General features: G+C 32.0%; 1 protein-coding gene across 1 annotated transcript in view; it reads right to left on the reverse strand.

Moving 5' to 3' along the window:
• The window catches only part of LOC123266457 (protein Wnt-1), a 110677-nt gene that overhangs the window by 43468 nt on the left and 39751 nt on the right, over positions 1 to 27458 (reverse strand). The window contains exon 3 of the mRNA XM_044730691.1: positions 15651 to 15925. Within this exon, the coding sequence (XP_044586626.1) occupies positions 15651 to 15925 (275 nt within the window). The remainder of the gene's footprint in view (positions 1 to 15650; positions 15926 to 27458) is intronic.

Consider the following 27458-nt stretch of genomic DNA (forward strand, 5'->3'; position numbering starts at 1 on the left):
TTTTTGAACTCTGTAAAGTGGACAATTTTGCGAAAAAATTATTATATTGTGAAGTTCCAGCTTATTATGTCTGGAGAAAACACCAGTTTCACAGAAGAAAACAAGGAAAAATTGTGCCAGGTTATTTAGGTATAAAAAAAGATCATGTTTTAGGCAGAGTGTATACTGTCCATCCTACCAATACTGAATGTTATTACCTCCGTCTTCTTTTGCATGAAGTTCGCGGTCCAGAGTCATTTACGGCTTCAAGAACTATAAAAGATGTAATCTATCCTACATTTCAAGAAGCTTGCAGAGTAATGGGATTGCTCAAAGACGATGCTCATTGGGATCAAACTTTAGCAGAAGTCTCAATTTTTGATTCATCTTACAAAATACGTGAATTGTTTGCTGTTGAGTTAGTTTTTTGCCAAGTTGGAGATCCGATTAAATTATGGGATAAATATCGAGATAATTTTACGGACGACATTAAAAGACGAATGAGTAGGAATCGCGAAAACTCTGAGTTAAATCTTGATATTGTTTACAATCAATGTTTGATTAATCTTGAAGATATGGTCATTGCTATGTTAGGTAAGACTCTTTTACAATTTGGACTCACTTCACCATCTCGAGAACAAGAATCTGTTATTATTAATCAACAATATTTAAATGAATTAGCTTATGACACTGCTAAGTTAACCGAAGAAGTGATAAAAAATGTTCCGATACTGAATAAAGAACAGAAAGAAGCATATGAATCTATATTGAATAGTGTCGTTTCTGATTCTGGACGATTGTTCTTTCTTGATGCTCCTGGTGGAACGGAAAAAACATTCTTGATTAATTTGTTGCTTGCGAAAATTAGAAGTGAAAAAAGTATTGCTATTACTGTTGCTTCTTCAGGAATTGCGGATACTTTAATTGACGGAGGCAAAACAGCTCACTCGACATTTAAATTACCTCTTGAAATGAATCATTCTGATAATATTCTATGCAATATTTCTAAGCAGAGTGATATGGCTCACGTTATCAGAGAAGCAAAACTGATAGTATGGGATGAATGCACTATGGCTCACAAAAATGCTATTGAAGCTCTCAACAGAACTCTTAAGGATATAAGAAATAGTGACCGAATAATGGGTGGAATAACTGTTGTTTTAGCTGGTGACTTCAGACAAACTTTACCTGTTGTACCACGAGATACACGTGCAGATGAAGTCAAAGCCTGTCTCAAATCCTCAGTTTTATGGCCTCATGTTAACGTACTGTCTTTGAAAATTAATATGCGCGTTCATATGCAACATGATTTGAGAGCAGAAGAATTTTCAAAGTTACTCATTGATATAGGGAATGGACAAATTTCAGAAGTTGACGGACGAATAAGTATTCCGGATAACCTAGGTGATATTGTTGATGATTTAACTACATTAACTGATAAAATATACCCAGATATCAATAAAATTGGAGTTAATTACTCTTCATGGCTAAAAGAAAGAGCTATTCTGACTCCAACGAATGATTCAGCAAATAGCATTAACAACTTTCTTCTGGAAAAGCTATCAACTAATCAAATGAAGTATAAATCTATTGATACAGTCGTAGAAGTTGATGATGCTGTCCATTATCCTGTCGAGTTCTTACATACACTCAATCCACCCGGAATACCATCTCATATTCTCAATCTTAAAATTGGAGCACCAATAATGTTACTGCGCAATTTGAATCCTCCAAAACTATGTAACGGTACCAGACTACAAGTGAAAAATTTACATAAAAATATTATTGAAGCTACAATTTTAACAGGTAAACATGAAGGAGAAGTCGTATTCATTCCAAGAATTCCTTTGGTTCCATCTGACTACCATTTCAACTTCAAACGTCTACAATTTCCTGTTAGGGTTTGCTATGCTATGACTATCAATAAAGCGCAGGGGCAGAGTTTAAAATTAGCTGGTGTAGATTTGAGACATGATTGTTTTTCTCATGGTCAGTTTTACGTGGCATGCTCAAGAGTCAGTTCACCGGACAACTTGATTATTCTTCAACCAGAAAAAAAGACGAAAAACATTGTTTACAAGGAAGTTTTAAGTTTGTAACTGTATAAAACTGTTAATTTTATTCATTGATAAGTATTGAATGATTGTTATATTTGTGTTCATTACGAGAAATAAATTTTTGTAAAAAGTAAAAGCTGAGTTTTTTTTTTGTGGTGTAGGCCTCCTGGGGATCCCGCCACGTTAAATAACGGGGACGCATCCCAATACACAGTACCTCATGGGTGATGCGGAAATCTGTGTATGACAAATGCATTGACTGGTACTATTTTTCCTGACTAAAAATTTTAAAAATTCACTTCATTTATCGATAAGAAAATATACATTTTTTAGTTAATATAAGAAATAAAGATTAAAATTAATAGTGTGCCCAGCGAAGCGGGCGGGTGGCTGCTAGTATATATATATACATATATATATATATATATATATATATATATATATATATATATATATCTAATACATAAAATTCTCGTGTCATAATGTTCGTTCCCATACTCCTCCGAAACGGCTTGACCGATTCTCATGAAATTTTTTATGCATATTCAGTAAGCCTAAGAATCGGCTACTATCTATTTTTCTAACCTCTAAGTGATAAGAGGTGTTCACCTCAAAAGTTTTTTTTTTTATTTTTTTGATAAAATTTTTTATTTTTTTATTATGTGGCATCAAAAAATACATACAACTCTAAATTTGCACTTTTTTATCACCCACCCTTGCTTTTTAATAGTCATTTTCATAATTTTATCATTTTCTATCCCGATCGATAACATCAATTATTATCACTTGGTAAGTTATCCCCTCCATGTGTCTACCGGTGTCACTTTTTACCCTGTAAACAGCACGGTGTAGGAATGTTACCTCTACAGTTTTCGGCTATTATTAGTGTTTATGCTTCAAGCGTAGTAGTTAAACATTTTTACTATCTCAGTGTAACTCTCATATCAAATATATTCTCGAGTAACTTTATTATTTATTTATTAATAACTAATATTATTGAATATAATTAATTATTAATAACTAATAAAATTATTAATTTTGAGTGTAAATCGCACGATCAGTTAATTAAGTGACTTACATAACCTCTAAAATACTCAACACGTGTCATGAGTTCCCACAAACAACGGCTATTGAGTTGTAAGTATAAATTATTTCTTACGTTTATTATAAAATCAAAAATTATTCTTTCTTATTTATAACGAAAATATTGTTGGGAATGGTGAAAAACGAATTCGGTGAAAGTTAGATTTTTATTACAATTGGGAAATTTTTTTTTGTGTTTACTTATAAGAGCTCTAACTTCGACAGAATTTTTGTTTTCACTATTTCTAACAATATGTATTTTCGATATAATTAAGAAACATAAAATTTTTCGCTTTCGTAAAACTATCTAATTTCTACATGTATATTTAATGTAATCAAAGATAAAATAAATGATTAATATAATAATTAAATAATTCAATCAGTTCTATTCATGTGTGTTTTGTATTGTACAGTGAACAATTCCAACAAAACGCAAAGGGGCCAATTTGAGCCGTGATACAAATAAATCTAGAAGCATTCGAAATAGAAGAGCCCAAAAAAACGAAGAACAAGTTCAGGAAGAAAATAATGGAGCGCGTGTGAGAATGGCGCAATTGCGTCAAGAACAATCAGACAATACACGAGCTGAACGCAATGAAGTCATGAGATTAGAACAACGACAATCACACCGTTTTACTGTCAATAGACGCAGAGCGAATGACCAACAACGCCAACAGGCACATCGAGCATTTGTAGCTACATCATTTCTGCGTCTAGCATTCCAGTATGAGCCCGATATTGAATATTATGCTCATTCAAAAGTAGTAATTGGTGCTATGGACAAAGAATGCCCGTATTGTCATGCTTTGAAATTCAAAAATGAACCAGCCGGGATGTGTTGCGCGTCAGGGAAGGTACAACTACCTGTAATTGAAACACCACCGGAACCATTGAACGGTTTGCTTATCGGCACAGATCCAGATTCTAACGTGTTCCTGAAGTCTATTCGAACATTCAACTCATGCTTTCAAATGACATCGTTCGGAGCAACAGAAATAGTTCAAAATACTAATGCAAATGTTCAACAATATAATTCTACATTTAAAATCAGAGGCCAAGTTTATCATAAAATAGGCTCATTGCTGCCAATGCCAAACGAACCACATAAATTTTTACAAATATACTTTATGGGCGGCGAGGACTCCGGAAGCGCACTAGCCAATCGGGTGGATGCACGTTATAGCTACAATAACCTTGATTCATTCTTTGCTAGACGCATCGTCAGCGAGCTGGATGCTTTATTGAATGAGCATAATGAATTGTTGAAAATATTCAAATCCCATATGCACAAATTAGAAAGTGGGAATGTATGCTTGCTGAAGCAGCATTGAACTGTACAGCAATACAAATTCGTCTACTATTCGCTATAGTGTTGACTACATGTTTTCCAGCCCGAGCAGAGATATTGTGGGATAATCACAAAGATTCAATGACTGATGATATATTGCATCAACATCGTACACGGTGTAACGACTTAGCGATAACATTCAGCGACGATATGTACAATGATGCATTGATTGCTATTGAGGATCTTTGCATTATCATTGCCAACTTACCACTCAGTCATTTCGGTATGAATTCGCCAAATCGAGGTGCAACTGATTTAATGAACACTGGAATGAATCGTGAAATGCAGTACAACACTGTAAAAACGGCGGCGATTGTTACTCGCAATGTCCCACTAATGAATGAGGAACAAAGAACCATTTACGACCGCATTACACGGAAAAAAAATCCTATGAAAAATTACTATAGTAACATCGTAATCCAGGACTAGACTTTCAGTATCTCGATTTTTACGATGCTGCCGTCTACAGAATACAATTTGAATTATTGAAAATTACGATGTTATTTAGTAAATTTTTTTTCCGTAAGAGCAAGTGAATAAGGACGCATACTATATGTTTTAATAAAAGAGAGACAGAGTCTAGTAGTTTGCGACGCCACCACCGAAAGATGACCAACTACTGTATCGAGGGTCTTATTATGTGACTGAACAGAAACTTTAAATATTCCCTCCGATAGCGTGAAGGGATAAACCTTGGACTTGAGGCGGAGAGGACACCGGGTTCGATTCCTAAATGATACAGAATTATTTTTTCGGTGACCTAAACTTCTTTTTAATTTGAGAGATAGAAATTTACGATGTTGCATCGTATAAATTACGATGTTTGAGTTCTGGTCCGGCACTGCAATGTCCTATACTAAAAATTACGATGTTTGCATTGTAATTTTTCGTACAATTTTCTTTCCGTGTATTTTCGCAGTTTCAGCAAGACAAGGTGGTTTCTTCTTTTTAGATGCACCAGGTGGAACTGGCAAGACATTCCTTATTTCGCTAATTCTCGCCAAAATACGATCCAATAATGGCATCGCATTGGCTGTTGCATCATCGGGCATTGCGGCAACTTTATTGGATGGAGGCAGAACAGCTCATTCAGTATTTAAGTTACCACTAAATATTCAAAATAACCCTGACGCAGTGTGCAACATAAAAAAACAATCGTCCATAGCCACAGTGCTGAAACAGTGTAAAATTATCATCTGGGATGAATGTACCATGGCACACAAACATTCGCTTGAGGCGTTGAACAGGACATTGTAAGATATCAAAAACACCGACAAACTATTTGGTGGCACTCTGTTAGTCCTTTCAGGTGACTTCAGACAAACACTTCCCGTCATTCCACGTTCAACATACGCTGATGAAATCAACGCCTGCTTAAAATCATCGACATTGTGGCGTAATGTTGAAATAGTAAAGCTGAAAGTAAATATGCACGTTCAAATGCTTCAAGATCCATCCGCTGAAACATTCTCAAAACAACTCTTAGATATCGGCGATGGAAAAGTCACTATAGCTGAAACTGGATACATAAAATTAGCGAATGATTTCTGCACAATCATTGATTCGCAAGATGCTCTCATTGAACAAATATTTGCCGATGTACACACGAATTACATAAATCTCGAGTGGCTTGCAGAAAGAGCAATGTTAGCTGCAAAAAATGTGGACGTTGACATTTTAAATCTGAAGATACAAGAGTTATTGCCAGGGGGATTGGTATCATATAAATCTATTGATACAGTTTGCGATGACACTGAAGCTGTAAATTTTCCAACAGAGTTTTTGAACACTAGATTTGCCAGGCATGCCACCACATAACTTACAATTGAAGGTTGGATCTTCAATTATTCTGCTTCGTAATTTGAACCCGCCACGGCTATGTAACGGTACGCGATTAGTCATTAAAAAATTAATGAAAAACGTTATCGAAGGCACCATTTTAAATGGCAAGTTTCGAGGTGAAAATATATTGATACCACGAATACCTATTATACCCACAGATGTGCCAATTCAATATAAGCGTATTCAATTTCCGATAAGATTGGCATTTGCATTGACTATTAATAAATCCCAAGGCCAAACGATGTCTGTTTGTGGCTTAGATTTGAGCACTCCATGTTTTTCACACGGACAATTATACGTTGCATGCTCTCGAGTGGGTAAACCATCAAGTTTGTTTGTATTAGCTAAAGACGGGCTAACAAAAAATATTGTTTACGCTGCAGCATTAAGAGATTAATATTATGTAATTAATTAATTATTTAAATAATTAATACTTTTAATAAATTAAAACAATTAATGTTTGGTGTTTTGTTATTTTTAAACAACATTCCCTCATCGTTCACAGCGCTCTAGGCCTTTTTCACTCATATTCCACATCCTTATACACTTCCAATAAGTTAGTAATTTTTTTTCTACACTAGAAATTCTTTAGAAATTATTCACATGGCAAAACAACGTTTGCCGGGTCAGCTAGTATATATAGATATATATATATGATTTTTTTTGGAAGACCTCTATGATTTTTTTCAATTTTTTTGCCCAGCCGTTTTCGAGATATCAATTTTAAAAAAAAATCGCTTTTCTTTTTTTCAAATGTCTGTAACTTTGCGAAAAATGGGCCAATCGGGACGTTTTTTTTTTGAAAATTTTTGTTTTTGAACACACTTTTAGGATATAAAATCAAAAAAATTTTTAAACTGTACTTCTATAAGATTTTCAAATTTTGACTTCAAAATGTTGATTTGCAAAAAACACGTACTGATCGATTTTCTTGAAAATTTTTTCTAAAAAACTGTCAATTATCCTTCAACTTTTAAGCCTAGTCCCTTAATGGGCAATCGATGGGATCCATTTTTTTCCGATTTTTCAAAATTTCAAATTCCAACTTTTTATAATAAAAAATTTCTAAAAAAATTCTATGCTCAGGATTTACCATAAATAACTCACTGACACAGTTTTCATCATAATTATTAAATTTTATTTACACTAAACGATTATTAATATTTCACATTTATTTCCTTCCACGTTTAAATATTTTATAAATACGAGATTCACTGGATGATGAAAATTCTTCAAATCTTACATAGTAAATTTGTTTATTTTTGTGATTGTAAAGCCTCCGTTACTTGAAACTGATTCCAACTGTTCACTACAGTCGGTAAGGAAGACTGTAGTAGATTATTTTTTGGTTTAGTATTTCTCTTGTTTACATTTTGATTTCAAAACAAGAGTAAGTGTATTGTTGTTAATCACATTTTCTTAGTGTCTTTTCTCCACAATCTGTACTAATTTTTTGCAAAGAAATATAAGTGTATAAAGTTTATTGTAAATAAGCAAACAATGTTGTGAATATTTACGCTATGGAAAATTTTGGAAAATATAATTTGTGCTGTAATCCTCTACAGGTTTAGATTCAGGTTTAGATCTTCAGATTTAGATTCAGTAAATTGAAATACACAAAAATCATCCTTGATCCGAGTCCACAAAAATTTTTTCATCGCTGTGACTGCAGTTTTTTGCAATTTTTTTGGGGTTTTTTTTTTTTTTGTGTGCCGGAGTTATGTATGACTATATATTTTGGATGTATTCTATGTAACAACTATATTTATTAGAATATTTGTAAGATGATTCAAAATTTTAAAAATTTAGGCATTATAACGATATCACAATGGTTGATATCAATATTTTTGCAATATTACAAAAATATACAATTTTGTAATTTTTTTTATCAACTGTTGTTTTATTAAAAAGTATAAAAATTACGATAAAATAGTGTCATTTATTGCTTTCTTGTCATTAATTAAATTTATCTCAGAGGCAATTCATTGAAAGGGTTCAGCTATCAATTTATCTTGTAGAAAATTAAATTCTTTATAAAAAAGGTCTTTTGCAATTTTGGTGTCAGATCAATAGTTTAGGAAAAAAAATCAAAAAACCACGAATTTTGAGTAAAAATCGAATATACAATTTTTTACTGGCGAGATAGCTCATAAATTGGAAATAAGCTGTCAGAGCTTTTAAAGAGGAAGGATCCCTCTATAACTTCCGCCCATGGTCAAATGAATATTTAAGCAAAAAAAAATGATTTTAACGGGTTAATTATATGAGGAAACTTTAAATTCATCCAGCGAGTACTTAAAATTGAAATTAAGAACTATCCTTTGATGAGAATTTTTTTTTCTATGTAAAGAATAATATTTTGTCAATGGAGTGAGAAAAAAAAATAGTCGTCTCAAATGAAGCACCCTAATATCTAATATATAAAATTCTCGTGTCACAGTTTTCGTTGCCATACTCCTCCGAAACGGCTTGACCGATTTTGATAAAATTTTTCGTGCTTATCCGGTATCTATGAGAATCGGCCAACATCTATTTTTCATCCGCCTAAATGTTAGGGGTAGTCCACCCCTAAATTTTTTTTTTTATTTTTTAGACAAAATTTTTAATTTCTATTTTTTTATGATACAACATACAAAAATACATACAATCCTTAATTTTCACCCTTCTACGATCAACCCTTATTTTTTAATAGCCATTTTAGTAATTTAATCATTTTTCCTCTCCGGTCGAAAACTGATCAATCGTCATTTAATTAGTTATCCCCGCCAGATGTCTACAGGTGTCACTTCTGACCCAGTAAACAGCACGGAGTAGGGATGAGAACGAAGCCGGTCTCCTTTCTTTCTCACTCCCTACACAGTTGTCGGCCATCATTATTGTTTATGCATCAAGTGTAGTAGTAACGTTGACAATTATTATTTTGCTATCTCAGTGTAACTCTCATATTAACTTTTAATCATTCCTATTTTATCAATAATAATTAAATTATCAATTTTGAGTGTATTTTGCACGATTAGTTAATCAAGTGATTTTATAATAAAAATAAATGCCAAAAGAAAAACAATAAAAAAATTTTTTTCAAAAGATATGCAAATTCAAAATTTCGCAATTTTTTCAGTTTTTCAATTTTGTTTTTGTAATATCTCGAATGCTATTGTAAATATAGGAACGGTCTTTTGTTTGTTTAAAAGGGGACACTTAGGGTTATTGAAAAAAAACAATTTGGAAAAAAATTGTCAAAAATGTAAAATTTTGAATTTTTGAAAATCGTTAAAAATGACGATCGAAGTTAAAGTTTTAGCTCAATTTTTTTTAAATAATACATTGTACTCATCTTAAAAGATTCTGAAATTTTTAGAAGGGTGTTCTTTTTTTTTAAATATCAATTTTTGAATTTAAAAAAAAAATTTTTTTTTAGTTTTTTGCAACTTTCAAATAAGGTAAAGTTATGTAGACACATATAGTGATGAGCAAAATCTGTCTTGGTCTTGCAGTCTTGGTCTTGGTCTTGCGATATGCAAGACCAAGACCGAGACCTAGATCATACACACACTAGCAAGACCAAGACCAAGACCGAATGAACAAGAACAAGACCGAAACCAAGACCGAGAATGCAAGACCAAGACCAAAATGCAAGACCAAGACCAAAATGCAAGACCAAACTAAAAAAAATTACAACTTCCGATGTAAATAGGATATATGATAATGTTTGTCACAACTTTTACAAATGTTCTTTTGTAGTTCTGTTTTTTATGTTTTTAAGTTATTTAATCTATTTTACTGAATATAAACACCAGATATAAAAAAAGGTATCGGTAAACTTTGCCATTGTCTAAAAAAAAGGATCTACAAGAATATTCTTGAACTATTCTTTTCCAATATCTGGTTAACACATGGTTGATGTAGAGCTAAGCTAATTTTTGATGTGAAACATCTATAGGCTCACTTGTAAACTGAATTGTTGGCGTGGCGACGCTTGCCATGGCGACGGGTCGCCACGCTATACTAAGGTATACATATATATATATATATTTTATGTGTAGTAGAGTGTACGGTGTGGCGACGGGTCGCCACGCTATACTGAGGTATACATATATATATATTATATGTAGTAGAGTGTACGGTGTGGCATCTCACTCAGTTCGACGTCGTTGTTTACTACGGTACACATAACCTGCGTTTTATTTAATTTTGATGTGAAACATTTTTATTTTAATTTTTGACAATAAAATATGTGTGGTAGTGATAACTCAGAAGATCAAAGTGATCAACCTTGTGCAAAGAAAGTGAAACTACACTATGGCATACTACCAAGTCATCAGTAAGTAGATCGTATTTTTCAAGTGTCCATAAATGTAATTATTATATTTTTATATTTAATTAATTATATTCATATTAATCATATTAGTAATTATATAAATTATATTAAGATTAATAATTATATAAATTATATTATTATCTTCAATTAATTATTTTTTTATTATTCATGAAGGAATTAATATGGACAAATTTATTAATAAAATTTATATTTGCAAATCTTTAGTAATATATTGCAATAATTAACTAAGATTTGAGTTCATGAGTATATTGAAGCCACACTCAAAATTTTTTTTCTTTTTCTTGTGTATTTTAATATCATATTTTTTTAAATATTTCAGTTCCCAACAATCATCACAGGGATCACAAAATATTATTATTGAAACTAGACGCCACCCTGATCAGTTAAACACAAGGCATACTATCAATGTTGTGTAAGACTTTATTAATCGAATAGTACCAGACTATTTGAATTTTTATCTTAGATCTGGCCACTGGAGTGGCCATTTACAAAAACAACAACACTTCACATGTTACTACACTCAACATGGATCTAGCAGTTCAAAATGCTACAGAAGTTCATTTTTCCCAAACATCTATTGGTGATATGTGTGCTTCACATGTTAAACTAGAAGACGGAAGTGAATTAATTATGATAGTAGTATACATTTCACCTAATAACAAAACGGATCATATAATTTCATTTTTACATGAAAGGTTATTTCCTTATAGTCAAAGAGGTTCAATAATTTTTAAAACGAATAAATATAAACTACCATTAATTTTAGCTGGAGATTTTAATGTAAATTTTGCAAGAGCTGAATCAATGCCATTAATGACATTTCTTCAAAAAGAATTTCAATTGCAAATCAACAACAATCCAAGAGAATCTACTACCAAATATGGAACAACAATAGATGCTGTATTTGTGAGATATCTTGATAATGTTTCATCCAATACTTTTGTAACGTACTTTAGTTATCATCGAACCATCGTCACAGTAATACCGGCAGAGGAAACATCGAATATAACTATTACTGAAGTCACAGATGAAAATATTTAAATTGTGGCCACTTGATATTAATATCGAATTTTTATATCACATGTAAATAAATGTTTATTAAATAAAGTTACCATTTTCTGTAAGAAATTCGTAATACTTCATTTTTTCATTAGGCTATATTTAATTCCTGTAATAATATTATCTTTTATGCATATTACTTGTACACACACGATGTTTCACATCTGCCAGGCGTCCCATGACGGCTCACATTTTTTTTTTTTATATTTTAACTTTCTTCGAGTACTTTATACGTTTTAACTTCCCACTCAGAAAATCTAAGATTTTCGAAAAATCAGGAAGTTATTGGATTTACCCAGTTTTAAAAAAATCGAGGTATCAACAAATCTCGACGTTTTAAAGCCCTAAGAAGGTTTCCTGACTATTTTTACGATGATGTCCGTACGTCTGTGCGTGTGTGTGTGTGTGTGTGTGCGTGTGCGTGTGCGTGTGTGTGTGTGTGTGTGTGTGTGTGTGTGTGTGTGTGTGTGTGTGTGTGTGTGTGTGTGTAAACCTCTTATAACTTCTGAACGGCTTGACCGATTTGATCGCAGTTGGTGTCATTCGAAAGGTCTTCCCCAAACTTAGATTTCCTGTAAGTTGGAACCAGTTCGGACCAGTAGATTTCGAGAAATTGCGAAAAAAAAGTGAAAAAAGTTGTTTTTTTTTTCATTTTTTCAAAATATCTCCGAATTGGCTAAACCGATCGACCTCATAATCTAATCAGCTCTTAACCTCGAAAACCCGCATCGATTGCCAAGTGCGTCAGAATCGGTTGATGCGTTCGTGAAATATCGTTGTCGAAAAAAATCGAAAAAAGTGTTTTTTTGTAATAACTCAAAAATGGTTCATCAGATGAATTTTTTGTTGCAAATTATTTATAGAGCTCAAAAAACTACATTGATCGCCGCCAACCGCGTGAAAATCGGTTGATTTATTCAAAAGTTATAGTAGTTTGAAAATTAAAAAAATCGTTTTATCGAACTCTGATAAGATTTTTGAGCTCGAAGAGCTCAAAAGCATAGGAAAGCTATCTCTTTGAGCTCGGAGAGCTCAAAATAACACATAAATTGTATTTTTGAGCTCGAAGAGCGTATGGATCATCACATCATTTCTGATTTTTATTGGAGATTAATATCTGCTTGAGTTATTTCACGTTAAAAACTGTAATCGAAGTGAATAAACGGACAAAATATATCATGGGTTGAAGAAATAAGAAATTATATCATGCGTTATGCCTGACTTTAAGATTACGTCCAAATAATGAGAAAAGTTGAAATTAATTTACTGTTTAATATTTATGTATCTTCATAACTTTACCTTTTTTAGAATTTGCATAAAACAGAAAAAAATTTTTTTTTTGAAATTCAAAAATCCATATTTTTGAAAAAACAAAAAACACAGTTCTAAAAATCTCAGGATCTTTTAAGATCAGTACAAGGTATTATACAAAAAAAATTGAGCCAAAATTTTAATGTCGACCGTCATTTTTGACCATTTTTAAAAATTCAAAATTTGACAAATTTAACATTTTTCAAAAATTTTTTTTCAATAGCCTTAAGTGTCCCCTTTCAAACAAATGAAAGGCCATTCCTGTATCTATAATAGCGTTCGAAATATTACAAAAACGAAATTGAAAAACTGGAAGAATCGCGAAATTTTGAATTTGCATATCTTTTGAAAAAAATTTTTTTATTTTTTTTCCTTTGGCAGAACTTTGTTATATGATAAAAGAAAAATTCTGACCAAACTTCATCCAAATTTATCCGATTAATCGAAAGGGATCGATTCCAACTATTAGTCGATTTAACATGGAATGACCCAATAGAATAAAATTAAATTTTTTGATTAGTGTAAAATAAAGCTTAATTAATTATAGATCATTATTGCTGATAATTTATAATTTATACCTATAAGAAGACGACGAATTTCCAAAACGAAGTAAGTAGTAAATAGCAGAATATTTGAGCAAGCCCAAGACCAAGACTGAGTACGCAAAAACAAGACCAAGACCAAGACTGAATATGCAAGATCGAGACCAAGACCAAGACTACAAGTATTTGAGCAAGACCAATACCAAGACTGGACAAGCAAAACCAAGAACGATACCAAGACTGTCCTGGTCTTGCTTTGCCCATCACTCGACACATAGTATTGTAATATTGAGGATTAAAAATTGAATGCGTCACGTGGAAATATTGAATAATAAATTAATTTTTAATTTTTTTTATTTTTTGAACATGATCTCAAAGTCATCCTTAACGCATGGAAAATAAAAAAAAAGTTTAAGTTAATTTATTAATCAATATTTCCACGTGATGTATTCAATTTTTAATCCTCAAAATTACAATATTATGTATCTGTATAACTTTACCTTATTTAAAAGTAGCAAAAAACAAAAAAATTTTTTTTTTGAAATTCAAAAATTGATATTTAAAAAAAAACACCCTTCTAAAAATTTCAGAATCTTTTAAGATGAGTAAAATGTATTATACAAAAAAAATTGAGCTTAAACTTTAACTTTGATCGTCATTTTTAACGATTTTCAAAAATTCAAAATTTAACATTTTTGACAATTTTTTTCTAAAATGTTTTTTTTTCAATAACCCTAAGTGTCCCCTTTTAAACAAACAAAAGGCCGTTCCTAAATTTACAATAGCGTTCGAGATATTACAAAAACAAAATTGAGAAACTGAAAAAATTGCGAAATTTTGAATTTGCATATCTTTTGAAAAAAAATTTTTTATGGTTTTTCCTTTGGCAGAACTTCGTTTTATGATAAACGAAAACTTCTGATCAAAATTTGTCCAAATCGAAAGAGATCGATTCCAACTATTTATCAATTTGACATGGAATGACCCAATTGTCAACTATTTCTTTAAATTTCGAAATTTAGTCATTTTTAAATGGCTGTAACTAGTCTTTTTGTAGAGATAATCATACTTTGTCTTAGAGTTTTGTAAAGCTCAAAGACTCTACTTTAAGAATATAAAATCGTTTTTTGTAAAAAATTGCGTAAATTCAATTTAAAACAAAAAATAATTTTTCCCATGTTAATTAAATGGGAAACGAAAATAAAAATAGCGACCCCTTAGAGTTGAGCTATATAGGGCTCATGTTTAGTGAGGATTTTTTTTATATCAAATAGAAACATTTGAGAGGGTAAGAGTTAAAAAAAAAATTAAAAAGTGTTTTTGAAGCACCCTTATATATATATATATATATATATATATATATATATATATATATATATATATATATATATATATATATTTATATTTATATATATATTAATACATATGTAAGCTTTTGAGCCAATGACATTTTTCGACATTACTCGATCAAATGCAACATATTATGACAAAATTTTCTTAAAATTACGATATGAGACCGGGTACAACAGATAGATTTCTAAAGAAATTACCTAATAATCACAAACACGATTGTAGATAATTATATGAGGACATATCAGGCTACATTAAGCTTCATAAGGCCCTCAGATAACGCGATATGTCTTGATCTTAACAATTATTATACCAGACGATATCAGGACATATATGACCATATCATGCCGCATATGTCTATATCAGGATATATCAAGCTTGATATAGCCATATATCACATATGATAAGAAATTGTTCATATCAGGACTTGTGTGGTCATATCATGTCACATATGACCATATCAGGATATATCAAGCTTGATTTGGCCATATATATCTTGATATGTTCTGATATGGCCTGATATGGCCAACTTCCATATCAGGACACATCAGGCGATATCAAAACCCATGTGGCCATATTAAAAATTTATATATGCGCATATCAGACCATATCAAGACATATTAGGCCATATATGATCATATAAGAAATTTTGATATGACCATATATGAGCATATCAGGCCATATCAGAAAATTTTTTCACGGATTATGAGATAATTTGACCATAAAATTATGCTACTTACAGCTCTACCAGCTTCATTGTTGTGTAAATTCATTTTTTCTCTCAAGTTCCTTCCTCTTTCACCAGTGTCCACAAATTCTCGAGAAAACTTAAATCCATATCCAATATTATCAGAGCAACCTCCCCATTCCCAATCACGAGCTTGTGGGGAAGCTCTAGATTGATGAGTATAATCACACGAACATGATTGTATACTGCCTTCACTACAAGCCCTGGCAATACTATGGGTGACAGCAGCACTCGTAATAGCATAAATAAATGCTGTTTCTCGACATCCTGTAAATTCAAAACGAATTAAAAAATTATGAAGTTTATTTCTAAGTTAAGTAAGAATAATTTCTTATGATCGAAAATAAAACGTATCTAAAAAATATTATAAGATAAAATTCAAAAATTTATATAGCATTTTAGAAGCCGATAATTTAGTTATATAGAAAATATCATAAAACTTTTGCGTATAAGAATATCAAAGATTTGTGGAGTACATTATGAGGAGCAATATTTTATGACTAATATCTTGAAACTAAACTTTTTCAAATATTTAACCCAAAAACTATTGTCCTCCAGCAGTTTGATACATTACTTAAACTTTATTACTTCAGTGATGGTTCAAACATCTTAAAATAAATTTATAAAATTAAATGCAGAGAAAAAATATACATAAAAAATAAAAATTTATAACAGTATTTACAAGTTCTTTATTTTTTTCAAAGGTTGTATGGGCTCGAATGATGGACAAAATTTTTACAAGGGTATTTCTTTAGTCGCGTGGGAGGTGACGCCGACACAGAAACGTCTCAATCCACTATAACTACCTGAGTGGCAACTCTGTCTCTATCTTTCTTTCTTTCCGTATTTTATTTTCTCTCTCTTACTAATGGGTAGGAGAGAGAAATGACCTTAACCCTCACCTTGCTGACCCAGGCAACAGTCTCTCAGCCTTATCTGCATAAGGAGCAGGTGCCTACCGGCGTCTTTGTGCTTCACCGAGCGGTAAAGATATCACGAAAGTCCCTCGGCTTCTATTTCTCTCAAGGATTCTTAAAGACAGGCCGAAACAGGTTTCGTATTTCGACCAGCCCACCCATTCGTTCTTATTCGCACGTTCCTCACACGTGCCCGTTCTGTCTTCTACAATTTTTGTCATTGTTTACAAATAATACCCATCATCATTTACTCATGCAGCATTATTTATTTGAAATTAAAGAAAACTATCTAAATTACAATCTTAAAAAAAAGTAATTTTTTCAAGGTTACATTATAATGTAGCATAAACTAGAATTAATAGTTAGATTTAGATGAATGTTTTTTTAAATTATAAAATAGCATAACTGAAAATTTATGTTAGCTCATAATCTAGTGAAATAACTCGGAAATTCACGGTGATCATCCGTATCTAATTCTTCTATAAGTAGTAAAAGTTTGGATTCGTCACGAATCTCATCCGAAGGTATGGCCTTGGAGGTCTTCATTCGCACTCGGTTTCATTCGGTAGTCTCACCGTGGTTACCTATCTCTTTTTATTGTAGTTTGTTCGGTTAGACAACCGTATCAAGAAAAAAATTAAACTAAGTTTACGTATAGATCTGAAACCATTAACTGTATAGAAATGTAACCAGTAAAAGAAATATTTGAAAAAGCAAATCTTGTGGGTGTTCATGTAAAAAAAAAAAAAAAAAAATTAATGGTATTATATTGAAATAGATGGTAAATCTATTCGAATAAATGGAAAAGACTAGTACAGTCAGAAAAAAGTAAGCAGTTTTAGTAAGTTGTTTCATAAGTAGAAGCATAGTATAAATAATATGTTGTAGCTTTTAGAATTTGTATAATCGTTTTTCAAGTTTTAACTATGTTAAAAGTAATTTTTTCATAGCCTCACTGATCTGTTTTTAAATATTTTTAAATTGATTTGTAAAGTTAATCTATACTTTATTAAATAAAAATTCAACCACGATTGAAATAACATGACAAAAATTGTAATTTTTATCTTGTGAGAATTGAAAAAAATTTTTAGTTTCTCTTCTTTGCTTAATGTATATATTTTCAGTAGAGTGTGTTGGGGAAAATAATAATAAAATAATTAAGATAATTTATCATTTTTATGTGACTGTACTCGGAACTATTCATTATGTTCAACGAAAAAAAATTCTAATTTTACTCTAATTTCTCAAGTCGTATCTTGAACTACCTGCTTAATTTCGATGTAGTTTACATCATTTGTCGTAATTTGTGAGCATTTGAGAAGTAATCGAATTCTAAAAAACTATCTGATATTTATTGAGGGATCATTATGGTTTATAATTTAAAAAAAAAATGGTTTTTTTTTTTCATTTTTCTAAAGTACATACATATCTACATATGGGTCATTCCACCAAATAAGAACATTTTTACGGGGCGACCCTCGCGGATTATGTTTAAAATTTATGGAGGTGTTCTCTATAATAAGAAATAAATTCCCTACAAGTTTCAGCCCTTAATATGCAGCGGTTCTGGAGTTATGATTTTTTGAAATTTTGAAAAAAAATTTTTTTTAACTTTTTTATTAATTTTTCTGATGAAGAAAACTTTTTTTATTAAAATCCACTAAAAATCTTATCTTGTGGGAAAAATGCTCAGCTTTTGAATGAAAATATCCATTTTATTATAAACACATCAGAAAACCCTTTGAAATCCAATTAAAGTGGAAAAATTGATTTTTCTCGGTGTGCGGTGCAAGGTACATCCCATTTGATTTTTTTTCTGAAAGATCAGAGTTTTTTACACAAAATATATGGTTTTCACGATGTGCATATTATTTGTTCAATCACAATTAAATTAAACGTTATATCCGCTAAGTGTTATACGATTATTCGGGATAGTAAAATAATTTTTTGTTAAATATTTAAAATTTCAAACTGCTCGTTAAAAAATTGAGTTTATACGATGCAGATGGCGCTCACAACTACGATTCCATTTTCTTATTTAGGATGTAATTTTATAAAATTTGCAAGAAATACTGATTGGATTACGGAAACTTAACCAATTTATAAAAATTTATTAAATAAATTGATTTGTAATAATCTAACGGAATCGTGCTTCTTCAGAAGTTGTAATAGATGTCCAAACAATGAAGAAATCATTAATTACTTTCATGCATCGTTTAAAGAATTTGATGTAAATGAAATCTAATTTAAAATGTTGACATCAACCGATCGATGTACCATTGTAAACGTTATTTCGGATTCCGATGACTTTATTGATACCTTAGCGACGCAACTTGAGAAACTTTTAAAACATGATTTTATAGTAAAAATACGAAGTCGGTTTTTCCTTAATGCGAAATTAAATTTGAAGAGTGGTGAATTAGCGGTAGTTTTTAACTTGGTAGAAAATTGCGTTTGTTGTGCACCCTGTTTAAAATTTCCAATAGGATCCCATCAAAAGCGACAAAAGCCACTTAGAAACCCATAAATTTTATTGGTTTCTAAGTGGCTTTTGTCGCTTTTGATGGGATCTTATTGGAGCTTTTCAACAGGGCAGGAAGCTGCTCAAGGCTATCATTGGAATAAAGGTAAGATTTTTTTTTTTTTTATTAAAAAAACATTAAACGCGTTTATCTCATAACTATGTTTTTCTTGTTTACGTAAATGATATCTCCGAAACCAGTGATCCGATCTAAATGAAATTGAAACCAGATATTCCTCATAGTAGTAGCTATGGCACGAACTACAAGCAAATCAAAATTTTGATTTTTACTATTTCTTTAGGACTAAAAACTGGGTAAAAAAGCTTATTTTTAATTTTTTTCTTTTTTTAATCTCAGCCATTTTGTTTTTTATCAATAAACATTAATCTCTGTAGTTCTTGCCATAGCTACTTATATGTTAAAGGTATATAATCTTGATTTTTGAGTTTTAGAGAAGCCGTTATCAAGTTATTATTTACGTTAGCGACATACCAACTTTTGGAGGTACTCCATTCGGCCGCTGTTTATTCATATAAAAAATATTTAAAAAAATAAAGTTAGATTTTTTTTGTGTTATTCAAGAGCATATGTATTGAGCTGAATAAAATTTATGTCAACATCTATAATAGTTTCTGTGTAAAAAAATAATGAATATTTGGAACCAGAATGATCTCTCAATATCCTATCAAACAAATCAACTGATTTTGATTTGGTTAGCATAATTTGAAAGAGTTTTTGTTTTGAAACTAGAGTCAATTTAATTTTATAGCTGTATGTCACGTAGTTCAAAAGTTATCTTGAAAAAAATTTCATTGGTGAGACTTTTGAAAATGTAACGGGCTCATTCAGTTAAAATTTGTGTTTAGTAGAACCGTTTCGAATGCCGCAAATCGCATCCCAGTCGGTTCATTTGTTGAAAACTTAAGAAAGGTTCACGCACACAAGCACTATCCCTCATAATCATATCGGAATAGCTTTCTAGAACCTCAGAATACTGAAATAGAATGAAAATTTGACCTTCGATAATCAACCGGACATTAAATTCTAAAGACTCATAATTTCCATAGTGACAAGTTAAAAATTATTTATTAAATGGTTAGGTGAGGGATGACTCACATACTAGTTCAAATCGCTATAACGTGTTAACTGTCCATTATTTCGCTTTTTTTTTCGAGATAATAGCTGACGAAATTAGATGTAGAAATTAGTTGATTTCGATAAGTCTATTGAAAATTAATCCGAAAAATCCTATTTCAATTAATTTCGTTACTGCATCATTGAATGACAATAATAAAATTCTAATAAAAACTATACAGCGCTTGAAAATTGTCTATAAATCAGAACTCAACATCAATAAAGGATATTGAAAAAATTTGATTTCCGATAATATGGATTCCACATTTCTTATACCCTCAAATAATTCACAAAATGTTCGAGGAAAACAACAATTTTTTTTTGTCCATATATTACTCCCACCAATAATTTAATAGGTATAATTTATTCAATTAAATCAGAGCTAAATACTATCCAGAAATGACATAGCAAGCTAATGAATAATCTTATTTCTGCTCAAATATATTGTTAATTTAATTTTGCACATAATATTGTTTAAGATGTGAGTAGTTATTATCATACAATATATAGTGCGCGGCAAAGGATAAAAAGCAATTTTGTACAAGCAACGCCAGCATCTTCAAACTTCTCTGACTCTAGTCAGAAATAATGTTACTTCATTTTTTAACACATAATTCATACATACTATCGTTGGCAAAAATTTACTTAGTCAATGAATTTAATTCTACCCATTGGAAACTATGATAGTTCTTATGTAATGTATGACTGTTCTGTCGCCACCTTTTATGTGGAATCATTTAAAACTCAGAGACTAATATTTTTATAGCCAACCGTCGTTTCAGATTAAATGAGAAATTTGTTGCGTGCAGAAGTCAAATTTTGTAGATCAGAATATTTCATGTAACTATGTAGTTTATGTACATAAATTTGAAAAATTGCTAATTGGCTATACTGAACGAAAACAGTGGGGATTTTCGATTATCTTGATAGACAAAATTATTTTTTTTTTGAAACATTTAATTTTGTTCTTCATGTCAAATCTGTAAATTCATAAAGTGGCCGACTGTTTTGACTTATCAACACATCTAAAGGGTAAAATTGTGATCCTGCAGGCCATCCTTGAAACTTCCCGCTATTTACAAAACGCTCAAAAAATTATCTATTCCGAAATTTTAAACTCCTCGAGCTCAAAAATACAACTTTTATTATTTTTCTATGGGAATTGCAGTATTCGCCGCAGTTTTCAAGCACAAAAAGATCATTTATTACTTACCAAACGATTAAAGAAACACTTTTTTGGAATTTTAGAAAATTAAATATCTCACGAACGAAATGACCGATTTTGACAAGATTAGCAGCGGTCGATGCAGTTTTTTGAATACTTGTAGTTATTCTCTTACACCAAAAACAATTCTAGAAGAAATTTCAAAGTTACTTAAAAACAAAACTTTTTTTGAAATTTTTCTTCATCGATTTCTCTTCAACGCATCGGCCAATGTTGATGCAGTTTACTACAATTGACGTCGATTTCCATGTTTAAGAACGAATGAGATTTTGGAATTGATCGTTACATCTGTTTAAAAGTTATTTAAGAAAAATATTTTATTTTTGAAATTTTTCAAAATCTACTGGACCGAATCGGTTGAAATGGCATAGAAAATCTAAATTTAGTAAAGATCTTCAACGTTCTAATTAGCAAATTGTGTAACTCCTTTTTAGAGAATCTTCTATTTGTACGAAAAAAACGATTACTTCAAAATTTATTATCACTTTAAGAAACCATTTAATATCATTAATATTTAATAAAGGTGTAATATTTTGGTTTGAATCATTCAAATAATTTATAATTGGACTATTGCTACATCAAAAAAATAAATTATCACCCTCTAAAAAATAAGGAGTTAGACAAATAGCTAATTAGACCATCGTCTTTCGAACCCTGCCTACCAAATCGGTAGAGCCATTCCAAAGTTACAAAAGGTTTACACACACACACACAAACTTACATATATGCATACATGTATATATATATATACACTGATAGAAAAATAATCTTGATTCAAGAAACTTTTTTTCTTCAAAACTTGAACTCTTGAAACTAGATATAGATATATTTCTTTCAAGAATTTTTGTCTCTTGGTCCAAGATAGGCGATAACATTGATTCAAGATACAGTAGAACCTCTATAACTCGAACTCCAAGGGAGAGGCAAAAAAATTCGAGTTATAGAGTTTTCGAGTTATAGAGGATTTCGACTTAGGCGGATTTTGATTCGACATAAAGAGGTTGAGATTCATTTTTATAAATTTTGAGGTAGAGGGGTAAAATAAATAATTAGTCAAATTTTAAAATTTAAATTCGTATTAACATGAGTCATAAATATGGGTAATTCTATTCATTATCTACTCCTAAGAAACAATGGTGCAATGATAAAAAAATTAACTTGACTTAAGAGCCTAAATCTTGAACTAAGTCAAGAAATTAATCTTGATATAAGTAAATTTTTCTTATCATAAGAATTTATTCTCTTGACTCAAGAAAATCATTTTCGTCAAAATGGTATTCTTGGTTCAAGATTTTGGCTCTTGAGTCAAATTAATTTTTTTATCAGTGTATACTTACACTGTCGGCAAATTCTTAAAGGTATCAAAAGTCTCAAACAATCAAGTTGTAGATGTTATAAAATAAAATATTGCTATGTTCGAGATACAGAGGTCAAATTTAATTTTTCGAGTTATGGAGGGAAAATATGTACATAAATAACTTGTAGGGACTCACTAATCATTTCGACTTATAGAGGTTAAAAATTTCGAGCAACGGAGGTTTTGGGGTTTGGAGGGAAGGGGATGAAACATTTCTTCGAGTTAAGGAGGTTTTCGACTTATCGAGGTTCGACTTAACGAGGTTCTACTGTATTACCGACTTGTGTTAAGAATGGCTTTTTTTTTTAGTCATTCATTAATTTACTTATTTCCAAGAAATAATTTTCATTTGGTATAACAATTAAAGACTATTTAGTTTTTGAAATATACTTTGATGAATTATTTTAAGTTTTTTAAACGACAATGTTATTTTGATTGAAAAACTTAAATGTATTGATTGAACATAATATAGCTCTTATGCCAAGAAAATCTAAATCAAGACAAGAAATTCTTAAAGCAAAAGAATAAATTTATTTTTTTTAAATAAATTTTTAATTTAAAATAACTTTTTAACTTCCCGCTAAGAAAATTGAAAACTTTCAAAAGTTAGGAAGTTATTGGTTTCACCTCGTTTTTCGAAAATCGAGTTTTCAACGGATGTTGACGTTTCGAGGTCCTCGGAAGCTTCCCCGAATGTTTCCGCAATGTCCGCATGTCTGTATATATATGTGTGTGTGTGTGTGTGTGTGTGTGTGTGTGTGTGTGTATGTGTGTGTGTGTGTGTGTGTGTGTGTGTGTGTGTGTGTGTGTGTGTGTGTGTGTGTCACTGGACTGGTGGCGATCAACGTGGTTTTACAATATTAAGAGATGATTAGTTTTTAGGATCGATTGGTAAAGCCGTTTGAAAGTTATTCCAAAAAAACCACATTTAAAAATATTTGTTTTTTTGTAGTTTTTTGAGATTTCTCAAAATCTACTGGTTCGAATTATTCCAAATTTTATTCGAAATCTAAGTTTGGTCAAGCTCTTTTGAATAGCGCCAACCGCGATAAAATTGGTCTAGCCGTTCAAAAGTTATGAAAGGTTTACATACGGCCACACACACACACACACACACACCGAGTATAAAAAGGCCCGTCGAGAACTGAACGGAGCAATCAAAGAAAGCAAAAGACGCTGCTGGAAGAAACTGCTCGCAGAAGTAGAGAAAGATCCATGGGGCAGACCGTATAAGGTGGTTATGACCCACCTGAAATGCCCGCCAATGCCATCGCCGACGTGTCCACAGCTTCTAGAGAAGATTGTTACTGCGCTGTTTCCCCAACAGCCGGTATTCACCTACAAGTTGGAGCAGCTCAACCCTGAAGACATCCCAACTATCACGTTGGACGAGTTGATAGAGGCAGGCAATCGAGTAGGGAATAATAAGGCGCCGGGATTGGACGGAATCCCTAATATTGCCCTGAAATCAATCCTTAGGGCAGCACCGACATTATTCCTGGACGTTTACGATACATGCCTGAAGGAAGGAACTTTTCCCCAGAAGTGGAAACAGCAACGGCTAGTACTACTTCCGAAGGGGAAAAATCCACCAGAAGAACCGTCATCCTACCGACTACTCTGCATGTTAGACACGGCCATCAAGATATTTGAGCACATAATTCATCAGAGAATAGAGGCTGTAGTCGATCCACTCCTGGCAGATAACCAGTTTGGTTTCCGAAAAGGACGGTCAATTCTGGATGCAATCAAATTGGTTGTTGATATAGCCAAGGATACAATCGCCGGAATGAGATGGAAGGGTGGAAAGAAGAAATACTGCTTGGTGGCTGCTTTGGACATCAAGAATGCCTTCAACTCCGCTAACTGGGACTGCGTTATGCGGGCTCTAGAAGAAAAAAACGTACCAGGATACCTTCGCAGAATGGTGGCGAGCTACTTCACGAATAGGGTCCTGAAATATGACACGAAGAACGGTACTGAAGTGTACGAAATCACTGGAGTAGTGCCACAGGGATCAGTTTTAGTTCCTCTGCTATGGAACAACATGTATAATGGCCTCCTGAGAATAGCATTGCCTACGGGAGGGAAACTTGTAGCATATACGGATGACGTAGCTGTCGTAATCGTCGCAAAGCACCTCGAAGAGATAGAAATGGCATTTGATATTACATTCAGACGAGTCAATTTATGGATGGACATTGTGAACTTGCAACTAGCCAAGCATAAAACCGAGGCAGGGCTCATCACCAGTGGAAAAACGGTAGAAACTATCAAGTTGAGAGTCGGAGGACAAGAAATAACATTACAACCATTTATCCGTTATCTGGGAGTGATGCTGGATGCCCGACTCAACTTCAAGCAGCAGGTGGAACACGTCAGTGCCAAAGCGTCAGTAGTGAGGGCTAGTCTCGCATGGCTAATGCCTAACATCGGAGGCCCAATGCAGAGCAGGAGGCTACTATTATCATCAGTAGTCACATCAGTACTCACTTACGGAATATCCATTTGGGCTGATGCACTGGAAACCCAAGAATCATGGAGAAAAGCTGGACCAGTATATCGACTGAGTGCCCTACGAGTAGCTAGTTCCTTCCGCATTATATCAGAAGAAGCAGTGTGCATCATTGCCGGAACCCTACCTCTTAGTTCTAGCAAAGGAAAGACGGGCCCTTTACCAACGAAAAAGGTCAACTACACTGAGCTCTGAAGAACTTAGAATTGAAGAACGGCAGAACAGCATAGGCCAATGGTAACTACAATAGGATGCTGCAGAGAAGGGTAGGTAGATCCTGAACCAGAAAATGCAACCAGATTCACTAGTGGAAGCAATGTTGTCATCAGAAGCTGCCTGGAACGCTACCAACACGTTTGCAACAGAAGTCCTCAAAGACTTGCGTTCCGCCGAAAGAAGAAGAGCAAATATCAGAAGATAGAAGGAAGGAAGTTAACACCTTAGCCACCAGAAGGAAAAGCAGTAGCTAGTTCCTCCCCTCACGAAGTAATGCCTGACGGCGGTTTCCATGAGGGATTAGAGGATAGATGAAAAGGGATTTAGGGTTTAGTGAGTAGGGGCATTAGCGTCGAGTCGTCACATATCCAGGCCAAACAGCTATGCCTGGAATCCGCAAAAAGGATTCCCCCCACTAAAAACACACACACACACACACACACACACACACACACACACACACACACACACACACACACACATACATACACACATACAGACATAGTGATAACATCGAAGGGGTAGTCAGGGAAGCTTCCTATGACCTTAAAACGTCGAGATCGGATGAAAACTCGATTTTTGCAAAACGAGGTGAAAACAATAACTCCGATTTTTGAAAATCTTCGATTTTCTTAGCGGGAAGTTAAAAATGAGTAAAATGGTGGGCCATATAGAACATCTCTGCAACTTCCCGTTCATTCCAAATGCGAAGCGCTCTAAATTTCATCAACTACGGTATTTTTGAGCTCTTTACGCTTATGACCATACTTGTGGGTATGTTTGTATTTGTTGTATGAATATATTGTTATATAAGCTTGATAAAATATAATAATTAATATTCACAACAGAAGTTTGTAATTATTTGAAGGGCAATTCCAATTTTATAATAATAACTTAAAATAACAATACAATTCGACATGGACATTTTTATTTACAGTTGTATAAATGATCATAAACGATTTTGGTAAATACATGGGTCAAATCGACAAATAGTTGGAATCGACCCCTTTCGATTTGGACAAATTTTGATCAGAAGTTTTCTTTTATCATATAACGAAGTTCTGCCAAAGGAAAAAAAATTTAAAAATTTTTTTCAAAAGATATGCAAATTCAAAATTTCGCAATTTTTCCAGTTTTTCAATTTTGTTTTTGTAATATCTCGAAAGCTATTATAGATACAGAAATGGCCTTTCGTTAGTTTGAAAGGGGATACTTAGGGCTATTGAAAAATGAATATTTTGGAAAAAAATTTTCAAAAATGCCAAATTTGTCAAATTTTGAATTTTTGAAAATCGTTAAAAATGAAGCTCGCAGTTAAAATTTCGGCTCAATTTTTTTTGTTAAATACCTTGTACTGATCTTAAAAGATCCTGAAATTTTTAAAAGGGTGTTTTTATTTTTTTCAAAAATATGAATTTTTGAATTTCTAAAAAAATTTTTTTTTGGTTTTTTGCAACTTTCAATTAAGGTAAAGTTATGCAGATACCTAGTATTGTAGTTTTGATCATTAAAAAATTAAATGCATGACGTGGAAATATTAAATAATAAATTAATTTCAATTTTTTTTTTATTTTTTGGACATTATCTTAAAGTCATCCATGACGCATGAAATAATTTGTTATTTGTCCTTTTTTTACTTTATTTCAAGTTGTTGATACCACTCATCGTCCTATCAATATAGAAATAATTTTAAATTTGAGATTGAGAAACATTAATATGCAGAAATTTGTATGTAAACGAGTATTCGAAGGAACGAAAAATAATTGATATTCTCATCTCATTATTTCTGGATTTTATTGAAAATTAATATTTGTTCGATTTATTTGGCGTTATAAACTGTAATTGAAGTGAAGAAATGGACAAAATATGTCATGCGTTAAGAAAATAAGAAATTATATCATGTGTTATGGATGA

Source organism: Cotesia glomerata, linkage group LG6 (assembly GCF_020080835.1).
Source record: "Cotesia glomerata isolate CgM1 linkage group LG6, MPM_Cglom_v2.3, whole genome shotgun sequence".
Lineage (NCBI taxonomy): Eukaryota > Metazoa > Arthropoda > Insecta > Hymenoptera > Braconidae > Cotesia > Cotesia glomerata.